Genomic DNA, 25,851 nt, shown 5'->3' on the forward strand with positions numbered 1-25,851 from the left:
CTCAGAAAGTGACTTCTAGGGCCAGAAGTATCCTGGGGATCTGGCCTCCAAAAACAGCTGTAGAGCAACAATGCGTGGCACAGGTGCTGGGGTTGCTCATTTTTTGGGAAGTTACCAGGCATCGTGACTAACCTACCTGAAGTCTAGGCATCGTGACTAACCTACCTGGCATTATTCTGGGGTCTATCTGGTTTATTTGTCTGCTTGCCAGGATTTCAAAGCCTTCTTCCTCTCAACACCAATCCAAAAGTATTCCAAACAAATGCAGTCCAACTCTGTCATGGGCAGATGCACATGCATACAGCTCTCCAGCAACTGCATGGCAGTGCCTATGGCTGATGGTGCAGGACTACTTTATTATTTTATCTCACACAATTTTTTTTCCTGTTTCTCAGAGAAATACATCTTGGATGTGCAAAAAGTAAAACTCTATAAGAAAGAAAAGTGACCATTATTAAACCCACAGAGATGATAAATTCAACAGATTTGTGAATGTCTTCAATTTTTTTCTAACCATTAACAATGTATATTGAACAAACACAATAAAATTGAATTCAACAAAATATAATTTTTACATTCCAATATATATTGGAATTCTGCAGCATTAAACATAATCTTCTCCAGTCTTTTAAAGGACTTAGCAATCTACTGTTCAGATTCAATTCTCCATCGACAAGACACTGAAGTTCTTCCCCTCGGGGCTTCTCCATACAGTCTTGTTAGGATATCTTTGCATCCCAGTGTGAATGTTTCTGCAGGAGAGCTAGAAAGATTTCTAGGTTAAAGTGTATAACCATTTACAGTTTAACACATGTTCCTGAATTGGGTAGGGCCACTTCTCAAAGCTGCTTGTCTGAGCCTCAAGTTGTCAGGGAATCTCTAGCACCCCTCTAATTCCCTTGATATCATGCCCACTTATTTATTCCCATCCTATGGATGGACTCAATGGTGATTTCGCCAATGCTACCAGCATACTATTAAAAATTACGACAGTAGCGGTCTCCTAGATGGAGCTATGGATGTGGCAAGGAATCAGACGGAGCTGTTTGGAACTGATGCCAAGACTCCCACCTTATTTTTGCTTTGGAAATTGAAATTCCTATTTTATAGTTCACATTGCAGGAGGCCTCAAAATATTTTGATCATTTGAAAGTGAACCAGACTGAACTTTTCAAGGCTCTGAACATAGTACTCAGTAAACCAAGAACATGATCCCTAAATACACTTTCTACAAGCTGTTATTTTAAAATGTTAGTTCTTATCACTAAATACTAGTAACTGATTTTTAAAGGGCCAGAGTCAGACGTAAGTTAGCACCCAAGATTGATGGAGTAGGAACTGCTGGTCGCCCCTCCAATAGCCATGAGACCCTTTTTTCCTGCTAACAGAACTCTAAATGAAGGCACTTTCCAGTCTCCCCTGCTACCAAGTGTCTGATGGGATGTAAATGAAGGCTGTGTGTTGGGGCTTCTGAAAAACCACTTTAATGAAGATTGTTGCACTTAAAGGCAACATTTCTGCCCATTTCACCCAAAATATGGATGTGAAATCTAGGGTTCCAGCAGTCATCTTAAATCATGAACAAACTTGAGGATTGATGTGTAAACCAGTCAATCAGAAGACTGGAGCCTGGGTCTCTGAAGGCTGTGGAGCCACCACATTGGCTCTGAACAGGCTTCTTTTACATGAGGAACAAATATCTGATTGAGGCTTCTCACCTGGATTTTCTGATACATGCAGTTAAATGGAAACCTAACTGACCTCCATTACTTACAGTATGGGCCTCAGTCTCTTTGAACTTCAGTTTGCTTACCTGAGGGGGGTGGATCACAAGCAATAGCCACTTGATGGGGTGGCTCTGATGAATAGGAGGGCATGTATTTAGAGCAGTGTTTTTCCACCTTGGCTGCATATTAAGAGTTGGTTGTGAAACTTTTTTTTAAATTAATTTTAGGTGGACACAATATCTTCCGTTTTTTTTTTTAATGTGGTGCTGAGGATCAAACCCAGTGCCCCACACATGCCAGGTGAACATGCTACCACTTGAGCTACATCCCCAGCCCAAACTTTTAATTCCTTGATGGCTAGGCTATAACCCAAAACTCTAGAACATCTGAGGGCAAAACCTGGGCTTGGGTGATTTTTAAAAGCTCTGAATGAAGGCACTTTCCAGTCTCCCCAGGTTGGTAATTCCAATCTGCTGCCAACTTTTGAGACACACTGGTTTAGGAAAACTTGGGTTGGGTTTATTGCTGAGGTTCAGAATTGCCTGATACATTGATGGGATGGAACCTACTAAAGTCTATTGTAGGGGACTCTAAGGAACTTTCTAAAAGAAAGTTGTGACAAACACAACTGGTTGAGTAACAGGAGGGAACAAAACTTCTGAATACAGTGGTGATGACCACTGACTCCATCCAAAAGCTGAGCCATGAAGACAACCTCCTGGGTCCTATGGAGAGCAGGGTGCCAAGGAGCTTGAAGCTCCATAAAACCCATGCCCAAGAGTCCCCTGCTTTGAGAATTCACCAATATAACACAAAGGGGGAAGAAGAAAAAAATTTCCACAGCTTTAGCAGCAGTGTGGCTCAAATAAACAGCCACAGGAGCTGGGGAAGGACTGGCATGAAGGTGAGAAATAGTGATGAAGGATCAGGCCAGGGAGGGAAGGAGTTGTAGCAACTCGCACAACAGTACAGAGAATGGGCTTGATCAAGAGCCTATGTGAAATTTTCCTGGAGTCCCCCTAAAATATTTGGCAGTGGAGGAAGCAGTCAGGAGGTCATTAGGCCACTGATACTGTCGGGGGGCGGGGGTCAACTCAAATTGTTTGTGGAAGGCCCCCTGCATGCTACTTAAGGATCAGCTGATATAGCGGTACATTCCTGTAATCCCAGCAGCTTAGTAAGATTCTGTCTCAAAATAAGAAATAAATGAGGCTGGGAGTGTAGCTCAATAGGAGAGCACTTCTGGATGCCATTCACTAAGGCAGGAAGGAAGTATTAACCTTTTTTGAGGAGCTCAGGTACTACAGAGCTGCTCTGGTAGCTCAGGTACTACCAGAGCAGCTCAGGTACTACAGAGTCTCAGACTTGAGAATAATTCTGCCTTTTTTTTTTTCAGAGAAATATTTGACCAGTGAGCACTACCTTTTCTGTATTAAACTTCATTCCAAATGATAAATCCTATTTATTTTGAAGGATTAAGAGCTGCTAGTAGGGGGCTGGGGATGTGGCTCAAGCGGTAGCGCGCTCGCCAGGCATGCGTGCGGCCCGGGTTCGATCCTCAGTACCACATACAAACAAAGATGTTGTGTCCGCCGAAAACTAAAAAAAAATAAATATTAAAAAAATTCTCTCTCTCTCCTCTAAAAAAAAAAAAAAAAAAAAAAAAAAAGAGCTGCTGGTGGCGTATGCCTGTTATCGCAGCAGTTCAGGAGGCTGAGGCAGGAGGATGGTGAGTTCTAAGCCCCACTCAGCAACTTAGCAAGGTCCTAAGCAACCCGGTGAGACCCTGTCTCTAAATAAAATACAAAAAAGAGCTGGGGATGTGGATTAGTGGTTGAGTGGCCATGAGTTCAATCCTAGGTACCCATCCCCCACCTTCAAAAAGAGGTGTGGTAGCAAAGTTTAAAACATTTTAAAACCTCTAAAACTAGAAAAATAAATTCAACTCTAATTAACATTCTCAAAAGTGAAATTGTTTTATAAGAAAATGTTTTTGAAAAGCATAGTCTACAAAATGAAGTATTGTCAATGATCTCATGATATGTGGAACAGAAAAATTCAGCACTGATTTTTCTAGACTCTGAGAGACAGATGAAAAAAGGTGGAAACACACAATGAGACATCTTATAAGGTCATTTTATTTCTTTCTTTTCGAATTAGGGCAAATAAAAAAAGAAACATCTAAACCTGATGTTCAAATAACTTTTTCCAGTTTGATCCAATCCTTTCTCCTGAAGAGTACATTTATAAGTGCCCCAGATCTGTGACTGATAGACACATTGTTCATCCCTTTCTTTGCTCCTATTTGAAAGGGTTTGAAAGGCAAGTAACTCCCTCCTCTGTCCACCAGCCTTCTATCCAGAATGACTGTCACCTGGATGCTCTTTTTCACATTACTTTTGGGCTAGTTCTCTTTTCACCTTTGGTTTGAGAATCCCAATCCTGAAATAACAGTGTGCACATCTGAAAGACTTAAAAAATTTTCTTTTTATACTGTAAAGTGGAAGTTGTCCAATGATGTCTTTGCAAACAAGGAGGCTCACCCAGCCTCTCAATGAGAGTACAATGGTGCTGGTCCTCTGGGCTGCTTGTCTTCCTCCTCCTCCTCCAGTTGGTCCTGGAGCCCAACCAACTCCCAGCCTCTTTCCTGTTCACCTGTGATCCAGAGCTGCTGGGAAAAGACCTTATATTGGTGCCCTCTACACCTATCTCTGAACAGAAGCACAGCTGCCTCTGGGCCTCAGTACAAAGAATCTTCAGGAGGAAAGGTCTTGGTTTTGTGGTTTCTCAGGCCTCTGAAGTCTGTTTATAAAGAACTACAAGAAACCAACAAAAACAGGAACTTCCACTCCAGGACCAACAGATTTTTGTTTTCTTCCAGTAAATTCAACAAATTGAGGCCAGAGTCTGGGCATGGCATTGGGGCACAGACTGAGGACCATACTGCTGTGCTGTCACAGAAAAGGACTAGATTTCAGGACTGGGGTCTTATCACAAAGTACACAAGTGGGTAGATTACTTGGATGGCAATTAGCTATATCCATTGGCCAGCCACTTTGTGGCTATTTTACTGTCCATTATTATCTCCTCAAACATGGAAAAGGAAAAGGGGCCATCAATCAACTTGACACGTCACTTCCTTAACACTGGCACATCTGGCAGAGCCCAATAGAACTGCAGAAACTGCTCCAACTCTTTCTGGGTTATGCTTCGCTTCTCTATTAAATACAGAATCTGCTGATAAAATGTAGAGTGTAAGAAACATTTTATAGCACATATGGCAGTTTGAATGATGTTATTTACAAATGCTAAATCTGTGCTGGCTTTTCTTATTATCTGAGTGTTTTAAATAAACCAATACATGGTATAGTTCTTCTAAAATAATTCAGATATCATTATCTATTAACAGTGAATCATCTAGCCATACTTTCCCTAAAGTTTTAGTCAATTAGATATGACCGGTTATACTCCAAAGCCCTCAAGATTAAAGATAAAATGTCTATAACTAGTATTAAGAATGACCTAGATTATTAAGAAAACCCAATAACAAAGCCTGGTCTGATAATTTTATGTTATGAAAAGGAATCCTTCCCTTAAGTGTCTATAAAAATTATTAACACTGAAAATTACAAAATTTATTTTTGACTAAACTGCATTTATTACTTAGATAAGAATCAACTGGATGAGGAAACTGAGAGATACTGAAAAAATACTTACAATAATAGCAATAACCTCACTAATATCCCTTCAGTGAGGTTAAGAGAAATCATCAAAGAAAGAAAATTATAGAGATATACCTCTTTTGTTTTGTTTTTACAAAAAAGGTACAGGGGACAACTTTCATTAACACTTACTTAAAATAGGGTGATGCAATTCATGAAGGAGTGTAAAAGCAGAGGGTGTAAAAGTTAATTATTGCACATCACCCTGTTCTGCCAGATGACACCATAAGGTGGGTCAGTAACTTGGTTTAAATCACTAAAACACAGCTACTCTGTAAGTATCTGGTCTCTGAAAGATGTTAAATGCTGTGATTTGATGATTAAATCAGAAATCCCCTCATGACATTTATTCAGCCCTACTGGGATGGCCAGAAGCAGGGACAGGCAGACAGCAGGTCCAGGAGGGGTTGCTTGGTGTTGAGGATGCCCCCACAGTGGTCTGCACACCACATTGCCACCAACAAACGCTGACCTTGGTATACAAACCTCATTGCTGGGGGCAGAGGTGGTCACACGCTATTAATAACTTACCATTGCAAAATTTATGATAGCATCTTTCTTGCCTTGAACCAGAAGCAATTTAAAAAAACACTTTGAAATTATGTTCTCCAATGTTCTCTTTAAAACATTTATATGGATCAACTTTATTGAAAGTGAATGCACAGAGATAATGCAGAAAAAAGAAATGTTCCCAAGACTAAACCCTTGATATTTTTTAATTCATTATAAAGAAAAGATTTCACCATCAGTAGCAGCTACTTATTTTTGCTAAGTGTTCTCTGCTTTTCTGCGTGTTCCACGATCTTTTCTTCCACATAAAGCCCCTTCCGCTTCCGTACTGCATTCATGTACTTCCGGGCCTGGTTCTCAGAATCAGCCTTCTCCCCAAAGTGCAAGTACTCTTCCTCAGTAGTTGGCACCCAGAAGGGGTCGCTGGGAATGACCTTGTAGGAGAAGATGACAGCATGTACCAGGTTAGGCAGATATATTTCATTTACTAAGCTTAATTCACATAGTCTTAGCTAATGGAAAAATGTTAGGTAATTAAAAAACAGTTAAGTTTGCTAGGAATGAAAATAAATAAATGTGCAGAATCATGGGAACTGTGAATAAATGTAAGCAGATCAACAGAACTTGAAATATATAAAAGAACCCTCTCATAACTCTAAGCAAGAAAGAACACCATTAGTTTTTAATAAAATAATAAAAAGTTCTCCTTTTGATGAGCATATGTCTTATTATCTGAGTGTTTTAACTTTGTCTATGTCCCCAATAAAGATCAATAAATGTAAGTACATTTTTTATCATTTGAGCTTTTGGTCTAAAATTCAATGGAGTGCCATGGTGAGCTGGCCCAGGTGAACTATATACTCTTGCTGAGCCCCAGGCAGACAGTAGCAGCCTTCCTTCCTCTTTCCTCTGGATCCACTTACTTATTATTGGTGAGGGAAACATGCTGAGGTCAGTTTGTAGCTACTTCTTGAGGGGAAGGGAGAAAGGCAAAACTTGAAGAAGGGAAAGAAGGTGAGAAAATGTTAGTCTGAAAGCCAGAGGCTGAGCCCCGGGGATGGCCAGAAGCCAAGTCACAATGTTCAAGGAGGTGGTGAGCTTGAACATGCACCTCCCTGAGGTCCTTGAGCAAGGGGCTGACTTCCAGGACAGAAGACTGTGTGTGTACTAGTGCTCCCCCTTTTGGTTATGGGAGGAACACCTTTCCCAACCCTCCTGCAGGTGAGAAAGCTCTGTGACCTGATTGATATTCTTGGCCTCTGCCTCCTCACTCAAGGCTCCCCATGGTCACCTATTTGATTGCAAAGTATAAAGTTTGAGACATGGGTGGCATGGCCTCCTCTTTTTCCTTGTCACTGTAAGCAAGGTGTTCACAGAAAACACACAATCTACCTGGTGCCTCCACACTGTTTACAGAAATAGACTTTGCCCCATCCTGTCTACCTGTCTAGATCTTGATTGTAGTATAGGAAGTCTGCAGCCCTTGAGACAAAGATTACATCCTCCAAGATCAGGTTTATTAAGAAAAAATATGTCTTAATTTAAAAAAATTTTTTTTTCTTATTTCTCAATTGGAGGAAAGGTTATCTACTTGATGGCCACAAATTCCAACTTTTCGAGTCACTATTCAATATGGAAAGGGAAATTTTTTGAGGGCCAGGAAGGGAGAAGTTTCTGGAGTGAGAAAGGGGAGACCATAGTAGTAAGTGGAGGCAAAGCCCATCTATAGTCCCACAGGGAGACAAGACAGATGACAGCCACGAGGGCCTGGCTCTTAATACTCCCTGAGGATGGGCCTGAAGTCACACATCTCAGGCATGTGGAGCCAGAACCACTGTTCTTCTTTGGAGCTGCATGTCTGATGTTGCATGTCTGCCCAGGATGTGACTAGTTGTGATCTGTGACCATGAGGTGGAAGCAGTCCCTTCTGGAGATTGGACTCAACCTGTACCATCAATGTGGGTGAAGGCATGAACTGAGCCCTCTGTGAAGGACATAGCTGGTACTCAGAGGGCAGAGGAAGCAGCAGCTCTGAAATGGTAGCAGAGTCTATCCCATGGTGGGGATACAAGGAGAACTTCCACTGCAGATGACCTTGGGAATATGAATTAATTACAGAGCGGAAATACAAAAGGAAATCCAGCACTGTGAAAGACAGAAACCAGATTCAACCAAAGGAGGGATTCATAATCAAATTAGGAGAGGTAAGAGCCATCTGGTGAAAGCTAGTAGAAAGTCCATTTACAAATTCTCAAAGAAATAAAGGTAGTAGATAGCAACCCCAAAACACTAGGTGACTGTTAAAAAAAAAAAAAAAGGAAGAACTAGAAATCCTAGAAATGCAAAAATAAAGAAACTCAGTAGATATATTAAATAGAAACTGCTAAAAGAAATTAATTCATAGATATTTGAAATTTGGAATCCATAAGGAACAATTAAAATTAAAAAAAAGACAAAAAACAAAACAAAGCAAAACATAAAAACCTCTCAACAACCCAATAAACAAGTGGCTATAAGGACTTGAACAGACATTTCTCCAGAGAAGAATACAAATGACCAACAAGCAAATGAAAAGATGTTCAACATCATTAGTCATTTTTGGAATGCAAATCAAAACCATAGTGAGGTACCTCTTCATACCCACTAGCATAACTATATAATCAAAGTAATTTTTAAAAAGGAAAATAAATGTTGGTAGAATGTGGAGAAATTGGGAGCCTCACACATTGCTGGTTGAATTTTAAAATGATATAGTCACTGTCAAAAAATTTTGGAGATTTCCCCAAAAGTTAACTTTAAATTATCAAATGACACCACAATTCTACTCCTATGTATATACTCAAAGGGAAGTGAAAACAGGGACTCAATCAAATTCATGTATCTACAAATTCATAATAGCTAAAAGGTGGGAAGACCTAAGTGATAAACAAAACATGGCTTATCACACAAAGCAGGATCACTCATCCTTAGAGAGGAATGAAATACTGATATACACAACCTCTGCGCTGAGCGAAGACAAAAAAATGCCACATATGATAGGATTCCATGTGTATGTGATATCAGAACAGGTAAATGCACATGTATAGAATGTAGATTGGGGGTCTGCAGAGACTAGTGGGAGGAATGGCAAGAAACTGCATAATGGGTGAGGCACTTTACTTTGGAGTGGTGAAACTGTCTTGGAGATGATGACTGCAGAAAACTGTGAATGTACTAAATGCAACAAGATTGTTTACTTCGTCATAGTTATTTTATAATATGTAAATTTCATCTCAATAAGTTATTTTTAAAAAGACTTACAGAAATTTCCCAGGATACGGGTGGGGGGGGGGAGAGGGAGAGAGAGAGGGGGAGAGAGGGAGAGGGAGAGGGAGAGGGAGAGAGAGAGAGAGAGAGATTTTGTCATAAAACAGATATGTAGGGTTTATAAGAGTTCTAATATTGGAGAACAGGACATGAATCCTCAGATGGAAAAATCTACCAAGTCCTGAGCAAGATAATAAAATAGCTGCCCTCATGGGGCAGGGACTAGTGCAGTAGGTATATGAGCCCTGTACCTCTTGATGTTCAGTTCTGCCACCAGATGCCACAGAACAAGATCTGAACCATGACCAGGCTCCCTGCTCATGAACAAAGGCGGCTGTGTCCTGGTACTGAGGTAGATGTGGAGAAAACCAGAGAACCAAAGAACTAAGAAATAGCTTCTAAGCAAAAACAAAATAAATCCCAGAAGGAACCAGCAGGCTGAAAGAAGCAAAAGGGACCAGGAAAGCTCAGTGAGTCAGAGCTCTGGTGGGTGACAGTAAGTCTACAGAATGAATGTCTGCTTGGAAGTAAGGCTCCAGTTGGTGAGTAAGGAGAGGGGGCACAAATGGGGACATGGCCCAGCCCTCATCAGAATGAGGAGTAGGAAGTCCAGTTCACTGGTAGAGAAGGTCATCATGATTATTAGCCATACTGAGTCTGTGTGGTAGGCTCAGGGTCTGGACTGGCAGGAGGAAGGAAGACGACTGCCACTCAAAATAGCCTGAGTAGCCAAAAGCCATCTATTCCAGGGTGCGAGGTAGGAGTATCTCTGAAGTGGTAGCACAAGAAAACCTTGTGGTGATGGAACAATGCTGTATCTTGACTGTGGTAGTGGCAGTGACATTAAGTTACAAATCTGACAAAACTGTATAGAATCACACATACACACATAACAGGAGAAATGGAGTTTAGATCCAACAGTGTCGCCAAATCACTGCACCAGCCCTTAAATGCTTAAGCAACTCTATCACTACAGCATTATGGCCCTTGTAGTTGAAAACATTCATAACTGATATATGAGGCTGATGTGAAAATTAAAGGAGGTATTACTAGTCACAAGGTGGGTACCAGGCATGTTCTAGTTTTATCTGGTTCCAGAGCCTGCCTTTTTTACATTAACAGTAGACTGCCACGAAGACGAATTTATCCCAACATAATTTGCTCAATGTTATTAGCTAAGTCAAGTGCATATGTTACCACTGGTGAAATATGAATAAGCTCTGTGGCTGCATCAGCACCCACATCTTTTTTAGTATCATACTACAGTTAGGGATGGCAACACAGTGGGCGAGGGGGAGAGTGAAGAAGACTATATAGGGCCTCTCTATACATTTTTTGGTATATTTTTGTGAATAAAATTATTACAATTTTTAAAAAGCCACCCATCCTTAAGTTATAATTCTCTTTTATCAGGGTCAACTGCTGGGAAGGTCAAATTCTTCAACACTTGTAAGAAACCAAGTACCTGAACTCCTTAGGAATTGGTTCCTCTGCTGTGAGACAGGAGGGTGGTGGTGGTGTATGTTTCTCAAGCAACAAAACAAGCAAAGAGAATAAATGGAGTGGGAAGAGCTTGAGGGGAGTGGCACTTCACTAAACTCAGGAGCAGGGACTGAGGTCAGAGCAAATGCAATATGGGGGTTAACAGGGATGGCTCTAGTTCAATGGCATTCTCTACCCAGTTAGCTGTGTGATCTTGGGTAAGTTATTTCAAACTATCTTGTGCCTGGTTCTCCCACTTGTAAGGATGGAATATGAAAACCCCAATCTCATTTAACTGTATTGAGGACTGAAAGAGACCATCAGTTGACATATTCCTGGGGTGCAGTAACACAGATTACCACCTTCTTCATCAGACTGCTGGGCCAGGAATCCAGGGCCAAGGTCATAAGAGCCAGCCAAAGTCAGTGGAAGGGAAAGAGAGAAACTCAGAAAGCAGATGAATCCTCTATGTTGTTTTTTTTTTTAATAAGTTATACTCTATGTATATATACCTTTACTTTATTTATTTTTATGTGGTGTTAAAGATTGAATCTAATGCCTCACATGTGCTAGACGAGCACTCTACCACTGAGCTACAACCCCAGCCTCCTCTACATGCTTTTATGAGACCTTGAGGATGGGGTGAATGGGAAAACAGAGCCACCTGAAGAACTGCTGCTACATTCTGTGGGCTAGCAGGTGAAGCTCTCTGCTGCCACTGTCACCATAGGAACACTACCCTCCACCCAAAGCCATAGAGGGTAGAAGCACAAAACTAGTGCCCTTGGGTTGAAGGAAAATGACATGTTGTCTGTGAGGAACCAAAAGCCTTCAAGATATATACCTACAAGGGCTGGGGATGTGGCTCAAGCGGTAACGCGCTCGCCTGGCATGCGTGGGGCGCTGGGTTCAATCCTCAGCACCACATCAAAATAAAAAAAATAAAGATGTTGTGTCCACCGAAAACTGAAGGATAGATATTGAAAAATTCTCTCTCTCTCTTAAAAAAAAAAAAAGATATAAACCTACAAAATATTACTCAAATCTCGAGAAGTGCCATTAACGAAGTATTGGCAGATTGCTGGGACTCTGCCAAATCTAAATTGTATTGTGTATATCATATTGGGGGTTCCTCAGCAGTCTAATTTAGTGAGCTCATTTCCAGGGAAGGAGAACACCAGAAATAGCCGCCCCCCGCCCCGCCCCCAAAATGAGCCAGCAACAGAAAAACAGAGTCTGGGGAAATCAGGAGGGAATGGGATAAGGGATCAAAAAGACTATAACATAGGATTCTCATCTCAGGGATCTTTGAGGAGGAAGACATGCCTGGACCCACATGCTGTGTACACACATACTGGAGCTTATTTGATTTTAAAGAGCTCAGTTGTCCTCATTATGCTAAATGTACATCAGGCCCAGTCATTAGATAGTTATGTGACTGTTAGCAAGTTACACAAGCTTCCTGAGGCTCTATTCTCCATCATTCTTCTGGAGTGAGACTGACCAAGGACCCCAATAAATACAAGGATTGCCCCATGAATTTTCACATGTTACTGTGTTTATTCTTTGGCTAAGCCTGTAGCTCAGGGAGGTTAAGACTTGTCCAGTGTGGATGAGCTGGACATCCTGCAGATTCTCCTGTTAGGCCCCCTGTGGACTCCATGAGGAAACTAGGCCCTCCTCTCCTCCAGCCTTGGTCTTTACTATGGTGCTGTCGCAGGAAGATAGAAATGACTACTTTTCTTTAAGGCTAGGCATCCTTAGTATATGCCTGATAACAATGTAAGAAAGGTTCTCAGCAGGTCTGAGTTGTAGTGGTGAATAAATTTCAAATCCTGTTAAAAACAAAGTGACAAACAACAGAAAGCAAGAGTTGCTAAGTGAGACACACCCATTCAGGAGAATTTATGACCAGAGCCCTTGTTTTAAAAATAGCGTTACAGGTCAGTGGAAGGGATCTCTACCACAGTCTTCTCAGGTTGGCTCACTTTGTTTCCTGCAGGCTTCCAGGATCACTCTTGGCACCCATTGATGTCTGTCCTGGGGGACTCCTTGGGTAACTTGCTTTGGCAACTCCACCCTGCCAGCACTGAGGCTAACCGGACAGGTACTCTACTTTTTTAGCTGCACCACTCTTGCATCTGTGTGGACATCCTGAGGCCACTTGCCTCAACATGCCAAGAAACTCTCAAGAACAGGGCAGAAGAAGTAGCACCTTTCTTAGTGGGACAAAGACCAGATGACCTACTATGGCCATCTACCTTATGTTTTACAGAAAGGTCCCTCTCAGCCACAGAGCAGGGTCTGCCATCAGATTGGAGGGACAGTGCTTCTTCCCAGTGGCTCACCCAGAACTAATCTGCCTAGAGGGAGAAGATATTTTTGCAACTCAACAGCCTGAAGCAGATGCCATCCTTTATCTCACAGGAAGGCACCCAAATTCAAGCTGTTGCCCCAGGCAATTTTTTTTTAAACCTGGAAGGAAAATGCTTTGGGAGCACATTTCAATTTTATGCCCAAGTCTGACTATGATTATGGCCGGCAGGTGGGAAACACCATATCCAAAATAAACTCCTTCAGTGCTCTCTTCTTTCTCACCCAGTATGACCTGAGCCTACTCCTTAGGATAATCTCAATATTAAGTAGTAAATCTTGAGGTTATGCTGACATACATGTGCAGTAGCACTGGTTGGTAATATTTTTCTTTCTGTGCTGTTATTAGCGCCTTTTCTTCCTTTTTTCTCAGAAGGGTAAAACTTAGAAAGAGAAATTATGAGATTGCTGACTTCAAAGGTTTCCTCGTGGAAAATGCCTGTAATTTTATTTTCTCTATTTTTTGAAGCACTTTCTCTCAAAAGCTCTTGATTGTAAATTATATGGTGTGGTAGAATACAAATGAAAAAAAGTGCCTTGGAGTGAGAAGCCAGATCTCAACAACTGTGTTATTTCTAAACCTAACTATGGGGGGAAAACGGAGACAGCCAAGAAATATCAGATCAATGACATTTAATTATAATGTAGTTTTTAAGACTTTCAAAGATTTGAAGCTTTTGGAAATAGGACCATGACAGGTGGCAAGAAGATGACAGAAGGATTGTATAAACTGGAGCAAAACTTTTCTTGACAACATTTTTTCTCTAAAATTGTTTATTAAGAGATTGATTTTTAATAATAATTTGCACCTAAGCCAGAAACTAATACTTTTTTTTAAACTACTAAGTATGTAGGATCAATTTTCAGCCTTTTTTTTTTTTTTTTTTAATTCTGAGAGAGAAAGGAAACTGAAAACCATCAAGGCTTTTATATTAACAAAAACTGCTTATGTGGTAAACCTTGCTACTTTTATACAAGTTGTCTCTAAATATATATTCTCCTCTGTGTATTTACTAATAGATGGGCATATAACTACCTTAGATCAGGGAGTATAGGCATACTTTTTCTAAAAAGAGTTAGAGAGTAGAGGGCACAATGGTAATACAAACTACTCAGGAGGAGAATCACAAGTCTGAGGCTAGCCTGGGCACTTGGTAAGACCCTATTCAAAAAAAAAAAAATTTTTTTTTTTTAAAAGTCAGATAGCAAGTATTTTCTGTCCCAACTATTTAACTCTGCCTGAAAACAGCCACAGAAAATATGTATATAAACAGGTTACAGCTGTATTCCAATAAAATTTTATTTACCAAAAGAGGCAATGGGCCAGTTCTCTGACTCCTGACATTCCTCAGTCTCCTTGTTAGGTGTGACCTTGTCAAAAGTGGTCATATGATTGGCTGGGCACGGATGCAGGTGAAGTGATATGTGTAAGATTCAGTTTGTGTCCAAAGGGAGGGGTATTCTCTATTCTTCCCTATCCTTATTCTTATTGGCAGGAATGCAGATATGATAGTAGAAAGTGGAACAGCAACTTTGGTCCATAAGTGGAAGCAAAGTGTTGATAGCAAGTCAGAATGAGTCGGGCTGCTTCCTTAGACTCAAGAAAATTACCCTCTTCTCACTTAGGTTGCTGTTTCTGGGATGCCTTTCTTAGATCAGTCTTACTTTTTCCTTACTAATATATTTGCCAATTAGGAGATGAGGGAAAGTATAGTTTTTTAAAATGTGCTCTGTAAAATCACTTTCAAGGATTAGACTAAAATGCTGAGATTTTTGAACAAAAGATAGAACATATGAATTTAAGTTTGCCACTCTTCAGTACTGATACTACGACAACGGTTTTGAATGCCTATTTACAGACAGTCCCAGGGATTACTTAACCTACATACTCTTCATTCCCATCAAACATACTGTAACCCAGGTTTCTGTGCCAGTGTTGATCAAGGCCATCTTCATGAAATAGATGACTTTTCATCTTTTGTCATCTGCCCTGTAATCACATGTGAGATCATGAAAACCTGGGACAGATGACCCTGAGGTGTTGTTCAGCAGGAACATCGGCAATGTATTTACACTACAGACATAGTTCCTGTTCTTAAGGCATTGACTTTTAAAATCCATTTCTTCTATTTCTTCCTGGTTTGTGTTTTATATAGAAAGCTTAGTGCCAAAAATCAAAACCAAAACTGAAAAGCTAAAGTTCTAGATAAAAGAGAAATGGCTACCTAAAACTTAAGTAGTAAAAATAAGTTAAATTTTCTGGGACCTCTGCTTTCTACATAATGAAATACAGCAACATACCTATGGAGTCAAGGTAATAAAAGCATTGAAACTGGCAGGGGGTGTGGCTCACTTGCCTGGCAGGCATGAGTCCCTGTATTCCATCCCCAGCACCACAAAAGAGAAGAATAGCAAAACATTGTTTACTTTTCAAAGATGTAAAATGTAAGAAACATTTCACAGAAAGTAATGTGACCTAAGTCACCAAATGTAACCTAAATCAGAATATTAACCTTGGTTCTATCAAGCATTAAGACTGTGACCTCCCCTCGACCCCTCAGAAGGAAACACAGGCACAATTGAGTGCTTTGGATTAGCATCTTAAAACTTGTCTCAATTTAGGTGACAGGAATTTGCTGAACTGACATCCAATGTATTCTGTCCAAAGTCAGTTTTTCCAAAGTATCAACCTTCTTTGTTAAAAAACTTGATTATAAACTTGATTTTTTAAAAAAAGTTCTTCCTCAATTATTTTCATTCTCCATTAATCATCTAAATCTAAACTCTTCTAAAAATGGTATAGAAAAAGGAAACCTTATGGTTAAAGAAAGTGAGAGGAGTAAGAACAGCTCATTACTGAAACATGAATTTTACTGAACTAAAAGTTTATGGGGAAAACCCCTGGATTCTGTGTGGAGCGTGGTGCAATGCTACACTGTGGAGAGAAAGCCAGAATGAACATGGTGTAGACTCAAGAGACCGAAAACCAAGAAAACAACTTTCCTGCCAGCCCTACCAGTGTTGGGCTCAAGGTAAGATATCTGGCACCCTTCATTATAGCAGGGGTGAAAAAAAAAATCAGGGAAGTCCCACAATTTGTTCAAGTTCAAATAAGTGGTAGAATACCGGAAATCAGGATTAGCTGACTCCAATGTCAGTTCTTCCACTAAGTTGCAACTTCCTTGGTAAAAGTAAATGTGCAGTTATTCAGATTCCCTATATACAGGGACAAAAACTATTTTCTTAAAATAACCTTTTAATTGAAGGTTTAAATAAACATCTCTTAGTTGAAAAATCTACTCCTGACTTTAGGATTCTTCTTGAAATATAAATTTGCTTCCAACACATGCCCTGCAGTTCTCGTCCACTGGCCTTTCTCACATTGCATTCTGTTGGTTAATGTCTACTCTGCCTTTAAGATCTACTCAGGAAGGCTAATCAATTGTCATTATTTTCTCCCCTAACTTAAAGAACACTGGGTTCAAAATCCTTTCTCCCCTTTCTGCAATGTGGATTTGTTTAGTATTGCTTTTGGATTATAGATAAGGTTTGCCTGCTCACCTACCTCTACCTATGTGACAAGAAAGTTTTAATGAGCCGTGTCATTCCACAGCACTTGAAAACCATAGAAACCCTGCTCTCCAGAATGAAAACTGACAAATATATAACCATAATAACTTAAAGCTACCCTTAAAAGTACGCACAACTGCTCCTTCTAAATGCTGGAAGTACTTTTCCCTCCTAGAAAGAGATTCTTGGAAGTTTTGCTTTCAAAAGGTCTGTGACTTTCTTGTAAAAATCTTAAATATAGCTTTGGCCAGGGTGGGGTTGGGGGAGGGATGTTACATTTTCTGTCTTCAATTTTTACATCAAATAGAATGAATGTGCATATGCACCATAAAGCCACATTTTCGATCTGAATGAAAAAAGCTATCTGTTTACTTCTGTCTGTCTGAGTGGAGCCACAGGAAGGCCCAATGGTATGATAAATTTTGGTGGCCACTCCTGGCTTCTTCTGTAAGCAGGTCCACTGATGAGAAGGAAGGAAGGAGGGGTGGCGGTTGAGGCTTGTTTTGTTTGTTTGTTTGTTTGTTTTTTGTGATACTGAGGACTTAACCAGGAGTGCTTTACCACTGAACTACATCTCCAGCCATTTTATTTTTTGAGACAGGGTCTTGCTAAATTGCCCAGGCTGGTCTGAACTTGTACTACAGGGTCCAGCTAGGGATTTGAGTTCTTACCTCCCAGTGGCTGAACACCAGCTGCGGGCTGGCCAGGCCACTCGTCCTCTTCCTGATTTCATCAGCAAAACCAAAGCTTTCAGCCACAGGCAGGACAGCCTTGATGATGAACATATCTGTCCCTTCTTTCATTTCTTCTTGAAGCACTCGACCTTCTCTCTTTGACAAGACAGCATAGACTCGACCTGCAAGGCCAAGAATCTTTTAAATCAGTTATATGACTGGTCATATAACTTGAGCCACACTAACATGATTACTTATACACCCTGTTAACAATCCACTAGTGATTCAATCTGCTCTCAATACTTTAGCATGCAGAAGCCTGGAAACCTAAGTGTCTATTTAAAAAGTAAAGCACAATTACGGGAAAGTCAGAAGTAAAAGGTTACAAACCCCAGGCTGTATCACCCAGAGACAATCCTCTCAAACAGTGATCAGCAAGAGACTGTGTAAGGACATTTCAATACAATTATATCCAGGAGGATTTTAATAATTATGATGAGAATCATAATTATGACAGACTATTTGAACTATATTGGATTATAGTAATAAGTGAGCAATTGGTATAATGATTTTTATACTAGAAATTAAAACCATACATGTATGTTTCTTAAACTGATGACATCTAAGTACAAGAGTGTTAGTGTTTTATTCCTCTGGAAACTGATAATGATTGGAATCTTTAATGTCTAGTAACAATTTCCAGTGCCACAGCATAAGAATTCTAGCAAATGCTTTTGGTTGACACTTTTAATTTAATTTATATTTAGTCACAATTCTGCCTCACAGGAGGGAAATATCTTACACCTGGATTGGCATTCATTGTGAGTGCTGTGGGTACTCAAATTATCCCTTCATAAGAAACAGATAAATTAGAAGTTATGGACAATCAGGAAGAGCTTGCTATATCTAGCAGATAAACTTACTGAAACCTCCTCTTTCACCTACTGCTTAAAATACTTTTTAAGCACAAATTATCTATACATATGTAAATGTACAACACTGAAGTTAAACAGACCTAAGTCGCCCTCTACTATTCGTCCTGGAGTCTTCTCTCCTAAATGACAAGGCAGGCGAGGAGTCTGATGCACAAGCCACCCACCTTTCTTTTTTAAACTAGGAACTGAGGACACTGACTCTCACACTTTTTTCTCTGATTTGGATTTCTCCCTGGTATTGATTATTAGGAAGGACAAACAAAACAATTAGCAGAAAACTTACTGTCTCACAAGGCCTGTTTTCTTTAAATAAGAATTTAAAAAACAGGAAACTTCTACTAGTGATAGACAGTATCTGGTCTTCCACCCCACCCCCCACCCCCAGCTACCATATTCTCTCCTTCTTTTCTTCCCCACATTTATCAAACAGGTAGCTTCTTTTTCATCACTAGATGTTCTTTGACACAGAAGCAATCCTCGTTTGATGGATTCTACTAAAACTGTTTCCTTGGAATCTCACAAAAATTTTCTTATTCCTGACGTTTTCACAATCCTCAATCTGCATGATTTCTCGGAAGTTTGAAATTCTCTCCAATTCTAGTATTACCCTCCTTCTACTCCCAGTCTCTGACCATCATTCTACTGTTTTAGTAATTCTTGAGGGTAAAACATTTCTGTAAGTATTCTGTGAAGCTTCATACTGTTCTTTGAACAAACTCTGCCCTCAGAATGCCAACTCATTTCTCATTTGTGTGACTTTAATTTTATTCGTGAGCCTCCTAAAACTATCTCTAAGCCAGGCCTCTGACCTGACTTCAATCCCACACTAAACAGTGGCTGCAAGGGCATCTCTGCTGCAGAACCTGGCTTCCTTTTAAATTCAACATGTCTAAGAACACAATGCCATTCACAATGCCAATTGCTGCCATCCTCTCTGTCATTTGTACTAGAAATGTTAACAGTTATAGTTACAGAAGCACAACAGTAGGCTGGATGGGAACCTAAGGGTCACCAAGTTCTACCCCGATAGTTGTTCGAACTCTGCAAACATATCCTAAAATTTGCTTCTCAGGGTGGCCCATTCCATCTTCAGATAGTCCCTAAGAGCCAGACAACTCCTAAGCCGCTACTACCCTGAAGTTTCTAACCATCAGTCCTAGTTTTCACCACATGGAACAAGTTTAGCCCCTTCTCCCCCAAATACACACACATGCATACACACACACATATCAGCCTCTAAGCTCTATGTTGCCTTCTCTTTTCCACACCAATCTCTCTGACATGCTGTGTATTTCCTGTTTTATCCCAGCCACTTTCTTACTTGAATTACTGTGATTTATTTACCTCCTTTCTATTGTGTGTTGCCCAGAAATGAAAATAATATTCTAAGTACAGTGTGACAAGCTCTGAAAAAAGCAGAATAACAATTATCTTCATTAGTGATCCCTTCCAGGCCTACATATTATTTATGTAGAAAAATATCTCACCATAGTAGCTAACATGTGTGAACTAGTACTTTTTACTCTTCTATCTCATTCTAAGAAAAGTTTTAAGGTAGTCTACGGAAGTAAACATAAAACAGGGGTAAAAAAGAATGAGGGAATTGGGGTAATGGGAACATGATAGGGGGCTATTTGGGACAAGCTGACTACTGCTGAATTGGTCAGCTCTTCCCCTTCATAGTTCATGCCATCAGGCTTGGATCAATAATTCTAACTGAAATAGACCATTAATCATGTACTTTTGAGCTATTCAATTTTGACTCCACTAACACTATATCCTCCCAGGACAGGTGTGTTCAGGCTTAGAAGCATTCAGAGACCCTCTAAGCCTACCACTGTTATCACTAGCAAATTAATGTGGCCAGAATCAGCAAGGATCACATGGCCACTGATTGCAAATACTCTGATACCCCTTCCATTGGATACGGGTATCAGATCTTGGTCATTTGTTCACCCATGTAAAGAAAGACCACTAAGTGCCCTGCTATATGAAAGACACCAGGGAAGAATTCTGAAGGAAAAAGAAGCAACAAAAAGGAGAATCAATTGCAACACTTTTGACCAGGGCTTTACTCTTTAGGGACTACATTATAAATGTCTCAGCCTGTATACATGGCCCCTGACAAGTAGTAGCAGTAACCTACTACTTCTGCTCCTGTGACTGCCAGAGTCAGAGCACTAGGAGCAGAGGGTAAGCTGCTTGCTGGGCACAGTACACGTTGGCGGTTTTTCACTCAGAGTTCATGGTTCCTGCAGCCTATAATGTAAACCATCAGTCCAACTCTTTATTCAAATGCTTTTCATTATTGAAGACCCATTCAATAACAACTTGCTCCATGAAATCTGATAACCAAAGTGCAAAGAAATCTCTTACCATTTAGCTCCACTGAACCAAATCTGTTGCTTTAGAGCACTATAGATTTACACACACACACACATTTTCTTCTTCCTTAACAGTAAGAATAATCTATAGAATCTATAATCTTTAAAGCTGGAAGGTAATTAAAGGTATGTTGTTGTCTTCTGAATTTAGGAAAGAGGATAGCTTTTTACAGCTCTATTTTCTCAAATAGTATAAGAGAGAACAAAGGGAATTTCTAATTCAGGGATGCTATAATTCAATATTACAGCACATCAAATTGATAGCATTTATGCAAAGGTTAAAATGAAAATTTCAAATAAAAAATAGCCAAAAAGAAGCATGCTTAAAAACAAATAACAAACATAACAGGCCAAATATTAAATTACTCTTACCATAAGGTAACATCTATATACAATGTACTATTAAGGGCAAGGCTTACAAAAGAAAGTGGAAAATGCAAGGTTCATTCCCAAGGAGGGAGCCTTTTCTTTTCTGATTTTTGTAATCATTGCTAACATTTGTGGAATAATTTAAATTTTAAACACACACACAGGTGGGCACTTCTTACTCTTAGAAACTAGGTCGCACTAACTTCTTTTATCACAGATCTACCAGACTGCTAAATCAAACCAACGTGGTTGACAGGACAGAGATGCACTTCAATCAAATAGGAGATAAAGCCTACTGTGGACATAATGGGGAATAAGGGAACATTGCTACTATATAGATGAATGCAGCTACAAGTTTACAGAAAATTGATGTTAACAAGTTTACCCCACCCTTTAGGGCCTCTGTTCACAGGTTCATGTTCTTATTATTATCAGCTGCTGAAACATTTAGAAGGCACAATCGAATCCAAAATAACACAAAGCTGGCAGATAATAAAGACACTGACAGAATGAGGTAAGGACCCAAATTTAACAAGACACAGCATGGATAATTATCAAGTTCTTCATTGGCTTCAACCAGCAAGTGTCCAGGATTAGAGCAGCAATGCTGAACAACAGCTCCTATAAAACCAACTAGGAGAGAGTTTAAGCTCAAAAATAGTCTTTGTCATGTTGTGGCAAAAAGATGGTGAACTCAAAATTATTCTATCCATCAAAGCCCACTTCAAAGTACCATCGTTTTTTTCCTTTTATGGTACTGGGATTAAACCCAGGGTCACTTTATCACTGAGCTACATCATCAACTTAAAAATTTGAGATAGTTTTGCTAAGTTGCTGAGGCTGGCCTTGAACTTGGAATCATCCTACCTCAGCCTCCCAAGTAGCTGGGATTACAGGTGTGCACCACCACACCTGGTCATCAAAGTACAATAACTTTCAAAACACCTACCTTGTTTCCAAATTTTGCAAATCCAAAATTCCTCGTAAAACGTCACTAGAAAACCATGTTTGTGAACTAAATTCAACTGTATTTTACTTTTAATTGTTTTACATAATTAAGCTTTGCCTTCTTAACTCATCTCTCAAAGCGAAATCATGCTTAACATAAAAATTGGCACATGCAGTTCAATAAATCTTTGCTGAATTAAATTATGTAATACTGGTAAAATGTAAAACAAAATAAAAACCCTCAAGTATAGAATAAGGTTTCAAAAATACACAGAATGTTTCTGATATGTTAAAACACATAAGTTCTAACAATGTCAGCATTTATTCCTGCATATAAGAGAAGTACAATAGCTGGAGCTGTGTTGAAAACTCTAGTACTGTCTAACAAAATAGGTATTTTTAAAATGTTAGTTTACTGCCAAAAAATAAAAAAAGGATGGGCCAAAAAGAGATTAACAGGTTAGAAGAAATTCTGCAAATGAAGCAACTTATTGGTTACATGACAAGAAAGTAAAAACAGCATTTCTGATATCCTAAGTAGTCCATTAAAGGGAACTTTCATGAGTTAAAAAAAAAAAATGGTAATAGAAGCATACCTTTAGAAAAGTAGATTTTAAAAGAAAAATGGGGCATTTTCTTGGGATTATTTCCCCAGATAAAATGATTTTTGAGATGATTATTTCCTACAAAATTTCTCATCTGACTACATGCAATTCTATTCATTTATGAAAGGATTTCTTATTTTAAAAATCTGTATAGACAAGAACTATTTAAAAGAGACTAAGTTAACTCATTTTGCCAAATAAAAAAGACCAAAATTTAACTTATGTTGATTCTTGGAGAATTAAAAGGAAAAGTCAGCAAAGTCTGAAGTCATCTCAGAAGATCTCTGAATAGCCAGACAGGAAGATACAGGCCTGGAATGTCTTCATTGCTTTTTCCAGTTGGAGGTGTTGATTTAGAAGAAAGAAGAAAAACACAAATCAACAGCTATTTGATGAACCTTGGACTCTAGTCTAAGCAAGAGGACTCCTCACCCACCAATTCAAGAAGGGAAAAAAAAAAATCGAAATCAAATCTAAACAGCTTCTTTATAATGCAGTGGATGTGGCAGCCAGTTGCTTTCATGGAAATGTGTTAAGAAAGCTCATCATCAGACCATGGTAGAGACAGGATACTCACCAGTCCACATATGCATAGTGGACACCTAGACAGTAACTAAATGAGCTCTCGCTGTAGGCACAGCGGGATCTGTAACTAGTTAAGGCAAGGCAAAGGCATATTTTGCTCCAAAAGGAGAAAGAGGACAAATAACCTGGAGGGTTAAAACAGGTATCTCTTCCGGGAAAGTGGCAGAATGGAGTCTGATGACCAGGAGATAAGTGCCAGGACAGACAGAACAGGATGACAAATGGTATCTTGAGGTATTGTCCTAGGGAGACCAGGTCATAGGCAGGGTCCAGGTGGTGATTTTCTAATAGAAATGAGAAAGGGGATGCAGAAGGGTGACTCAACAGGGTGACTCATCAGTGCTGGGAATTTCAATCTGATAAATGCCAACAGCTGATTCTGTCTTCATGCTTTATGCTCAAAATTTGTCTTCTCAGAAAACAAAAGAACAAATGACAAGTTGAAATGGATAATGTAGAAGTGATGGCAATTTGTAGAGGAAATGTGTTCCCGTTATTTTGGGAGGAAATACATGTTCCCATCATCCTGAGAAAAAGGGCAGGCACAGAAGGAAGGATCATTTCAAACATGTAAAGGGAAAGGAAAAAAAAAAAAAAAAAAACAAAACCCAACAGGGTCAAAGATAACAAACCCTGAGGAGAGTCTGAAAAAAATTCAATCATGAATGATCCCTATGACATAAAAAAGGAGAGAGAGCCTCCCTCTACCTTCTATTTTAAGAGGACACATAGAGTAGATGAAAAGGGACACCAATTAAGGGTGGATTACTAGTAGTGTGCCCAGGATGTTCAGCACCAGAAAAAGCTGAGCCTACCAAAACAAATGAGCTGAAGACAACACAAAGGGCCTTTTTTTCATTACTTCTGAAATAAGGAAGCAGGCCTACAAGTTGGAGACATTGGTGTAATATCAACAAAGGACAGCAAGAAAGCAAAGGTTCTCAATAACTAACTGTTACCTCCATTCTCTCCAGTAAGGATGACGTTCAAGACAACTGGGAAGTTAATGAGCAAGTATGTGGTCTTCTGAAATGAGTTTAAGTCCTCCAGGACCTTCTAGAATTATATCTCACAGTGGTATATAACTGGTAACTTGTTACCAGTTATAGGGCTACAATTCATAACTACAGGTAAAGGTAATTAACAACAGAACTTTTTTTCAGGATAAAAACTGGATTCCATAAACTGCAGACTAGAAAACCATATGCTAATTTTCTGAAGAAACACTATGGGCAACATGGATTTTCTTTAAAAAAAAAACAGTTATATTAACCGAAGCTTTTTTGTTTTTTCCCTAATACAACCATTAAGATGGCTATTAGGGGAATGTTATAGATCTTAATTTCACCCAAACATCTGATTTACAGCTTACTGAGTCTACTTCTCACCAGTCAAGAAAAGGGATCAGGCATGGTGATGTACATCTGTAATACCATCAACCTGGGAGGCTAAAGGAGGATTACATGTTTGAGGTCACCCTCAGCAACTTATACCCTGTCTCAAAAGTAAAAAAAAAAAAAAAAGTGGAGGGGTGGGGATATGGCTCAGTGGTAAAACATTCCCGAGTTCAATTCCTAGTACAAAAAAAAGAGACACATGAAAAAGGAATCAATGTTAAGATTAAAATATTTCCTATCATTAATTTTTCCCTTTACTATTGTTTTGTTTATTATATATGTAATTTAAGAAAAATTGTACAGACTCAGATTACTGGTACATATATACAGAAGTTTATGAGACTATAATTTCTATAGCTTAGGCAAACCACAAAATTTGGATTCTGCTTTTTGGGGAATAGAGGAGGAAGATATAACAGCTTTAACAATAGAAATGGGGCTATCTGAACTTATGATGCAATTGCTAAACTCTTATGTGGGAGGCAACAGTGTGTCTGTTCTGTACTGACTGGATTATCTATTAGGTGCTATTCAAATATGGCTTCTTTCTTAAGAGGGATGTTGATCAAATAAAGCATATGTAAAGGACAGCAACTGAAATAGTGAAAAGGTTCACAAGTCATGAAAACAGCTGAAGAATCTTGAGTTTTCTCCTGAATGGAAAAGTAAAAAATCAACTCCCTTAAAATGAAGAAGAGAGTAGAATAGAGACAAACTGGTACCCTGGTTAGAAACCAGTAGGAGATACACTTAATGCTCAATATAGGAAAGACATCCTCTAATCACTCAAATAGGGTGGTATGGCATCTGCCAGGGTCAGAAAGACTGGAGAAAAACACTTCTTTAAGAATTTGAAGGAATCAGGATTCCTTGATTTTAACTCTATTTCTGCCTTCTTAAAAATGCCCTTAATTAAAATGTAAAATAACATCTGGGAATAGCCAAGATAGGTGTTCCTCAAACTAATCTATGGATTCCATGAGAAGCTAATAGGTATGTTGTACTCAAACTGGGTTGTGAAATATTGTATTGTACATCATATTTGGAGACTTGACTCATTTGCCTTAAGTAGTCTTGCAGTTACTCAATCTATGTGTCTTGTTTAACCCAACTGCTTCTGAAGTGCTCCTATGGATGCTCAGTTTGTCTCATGGGAACCTTACTTTGATGCAAGCCTAAATTTCTTTTTTTTTTGGCGGGCGGGGGGGGCAGTGCTTAGATTTTTGTTTTCAGAAATTAATCGTCAAAAAAAGCTTGCTAAAAA

The 25,851-nt window shown here is 39.4% G+C and overlaps 1 protein-coding gene across 7 annotated transcripts in view; it reads right to left on the minus strand.

Annotated features, from left to right (window-relative positions):
• Window positions 1-5,412: 5,412 nt before the first annotated feature.
• Window positions 5,413-25,851, minus strand: part of Efl1 (elongation factor like GTPase 1) — a 143,752-nt gene continuing 123,313 nt past the window's right edge. For 4 of the 7 annotated variants that reach the window (XM_076848765.2, XM_076848766.2, XM_076848764.2 and 1 more), the window contains 2 exons: window positions 17,362-17,546; window positions 5,413-6,393 (listed from right to left, as the gene is read on the minus strand). In XM_076848765.2, coding sequence (XP_076704880.1) covers window positions 6,205-6,393; window positions 17,362-17,546 — 374 coding nt within the window. In that variant the 3' untranslated portion in view covers window positions 5,413-6,204. Of the gene's footprint in view, window positions 6,394-17,361; window positions 17,547-23,315; window positions 23,475-25,851 lie in introns of all 7 variants that reach the window. The other 3 variants (XM_076848761.2, XM_076848759.2, XM_076848760.2) reach the window with 1 other exon arrangement.

The sequence above is a fragment of the Callospermophilus lateralis genome, chromosome 3 (genome assembly GCF_048772815.1).
Source record: "Callospermophilus lateralis isolate mCalLat2 chromosome 3, mCalLat2.hap1, whole genome shotgun sequence".
Lineage (NCBI taxonomy): Eukaryota > Metazoa > Chordata > Mammalia > Rodentia > Sciuridae > Callospermophilus > Callospermophilus lateralis.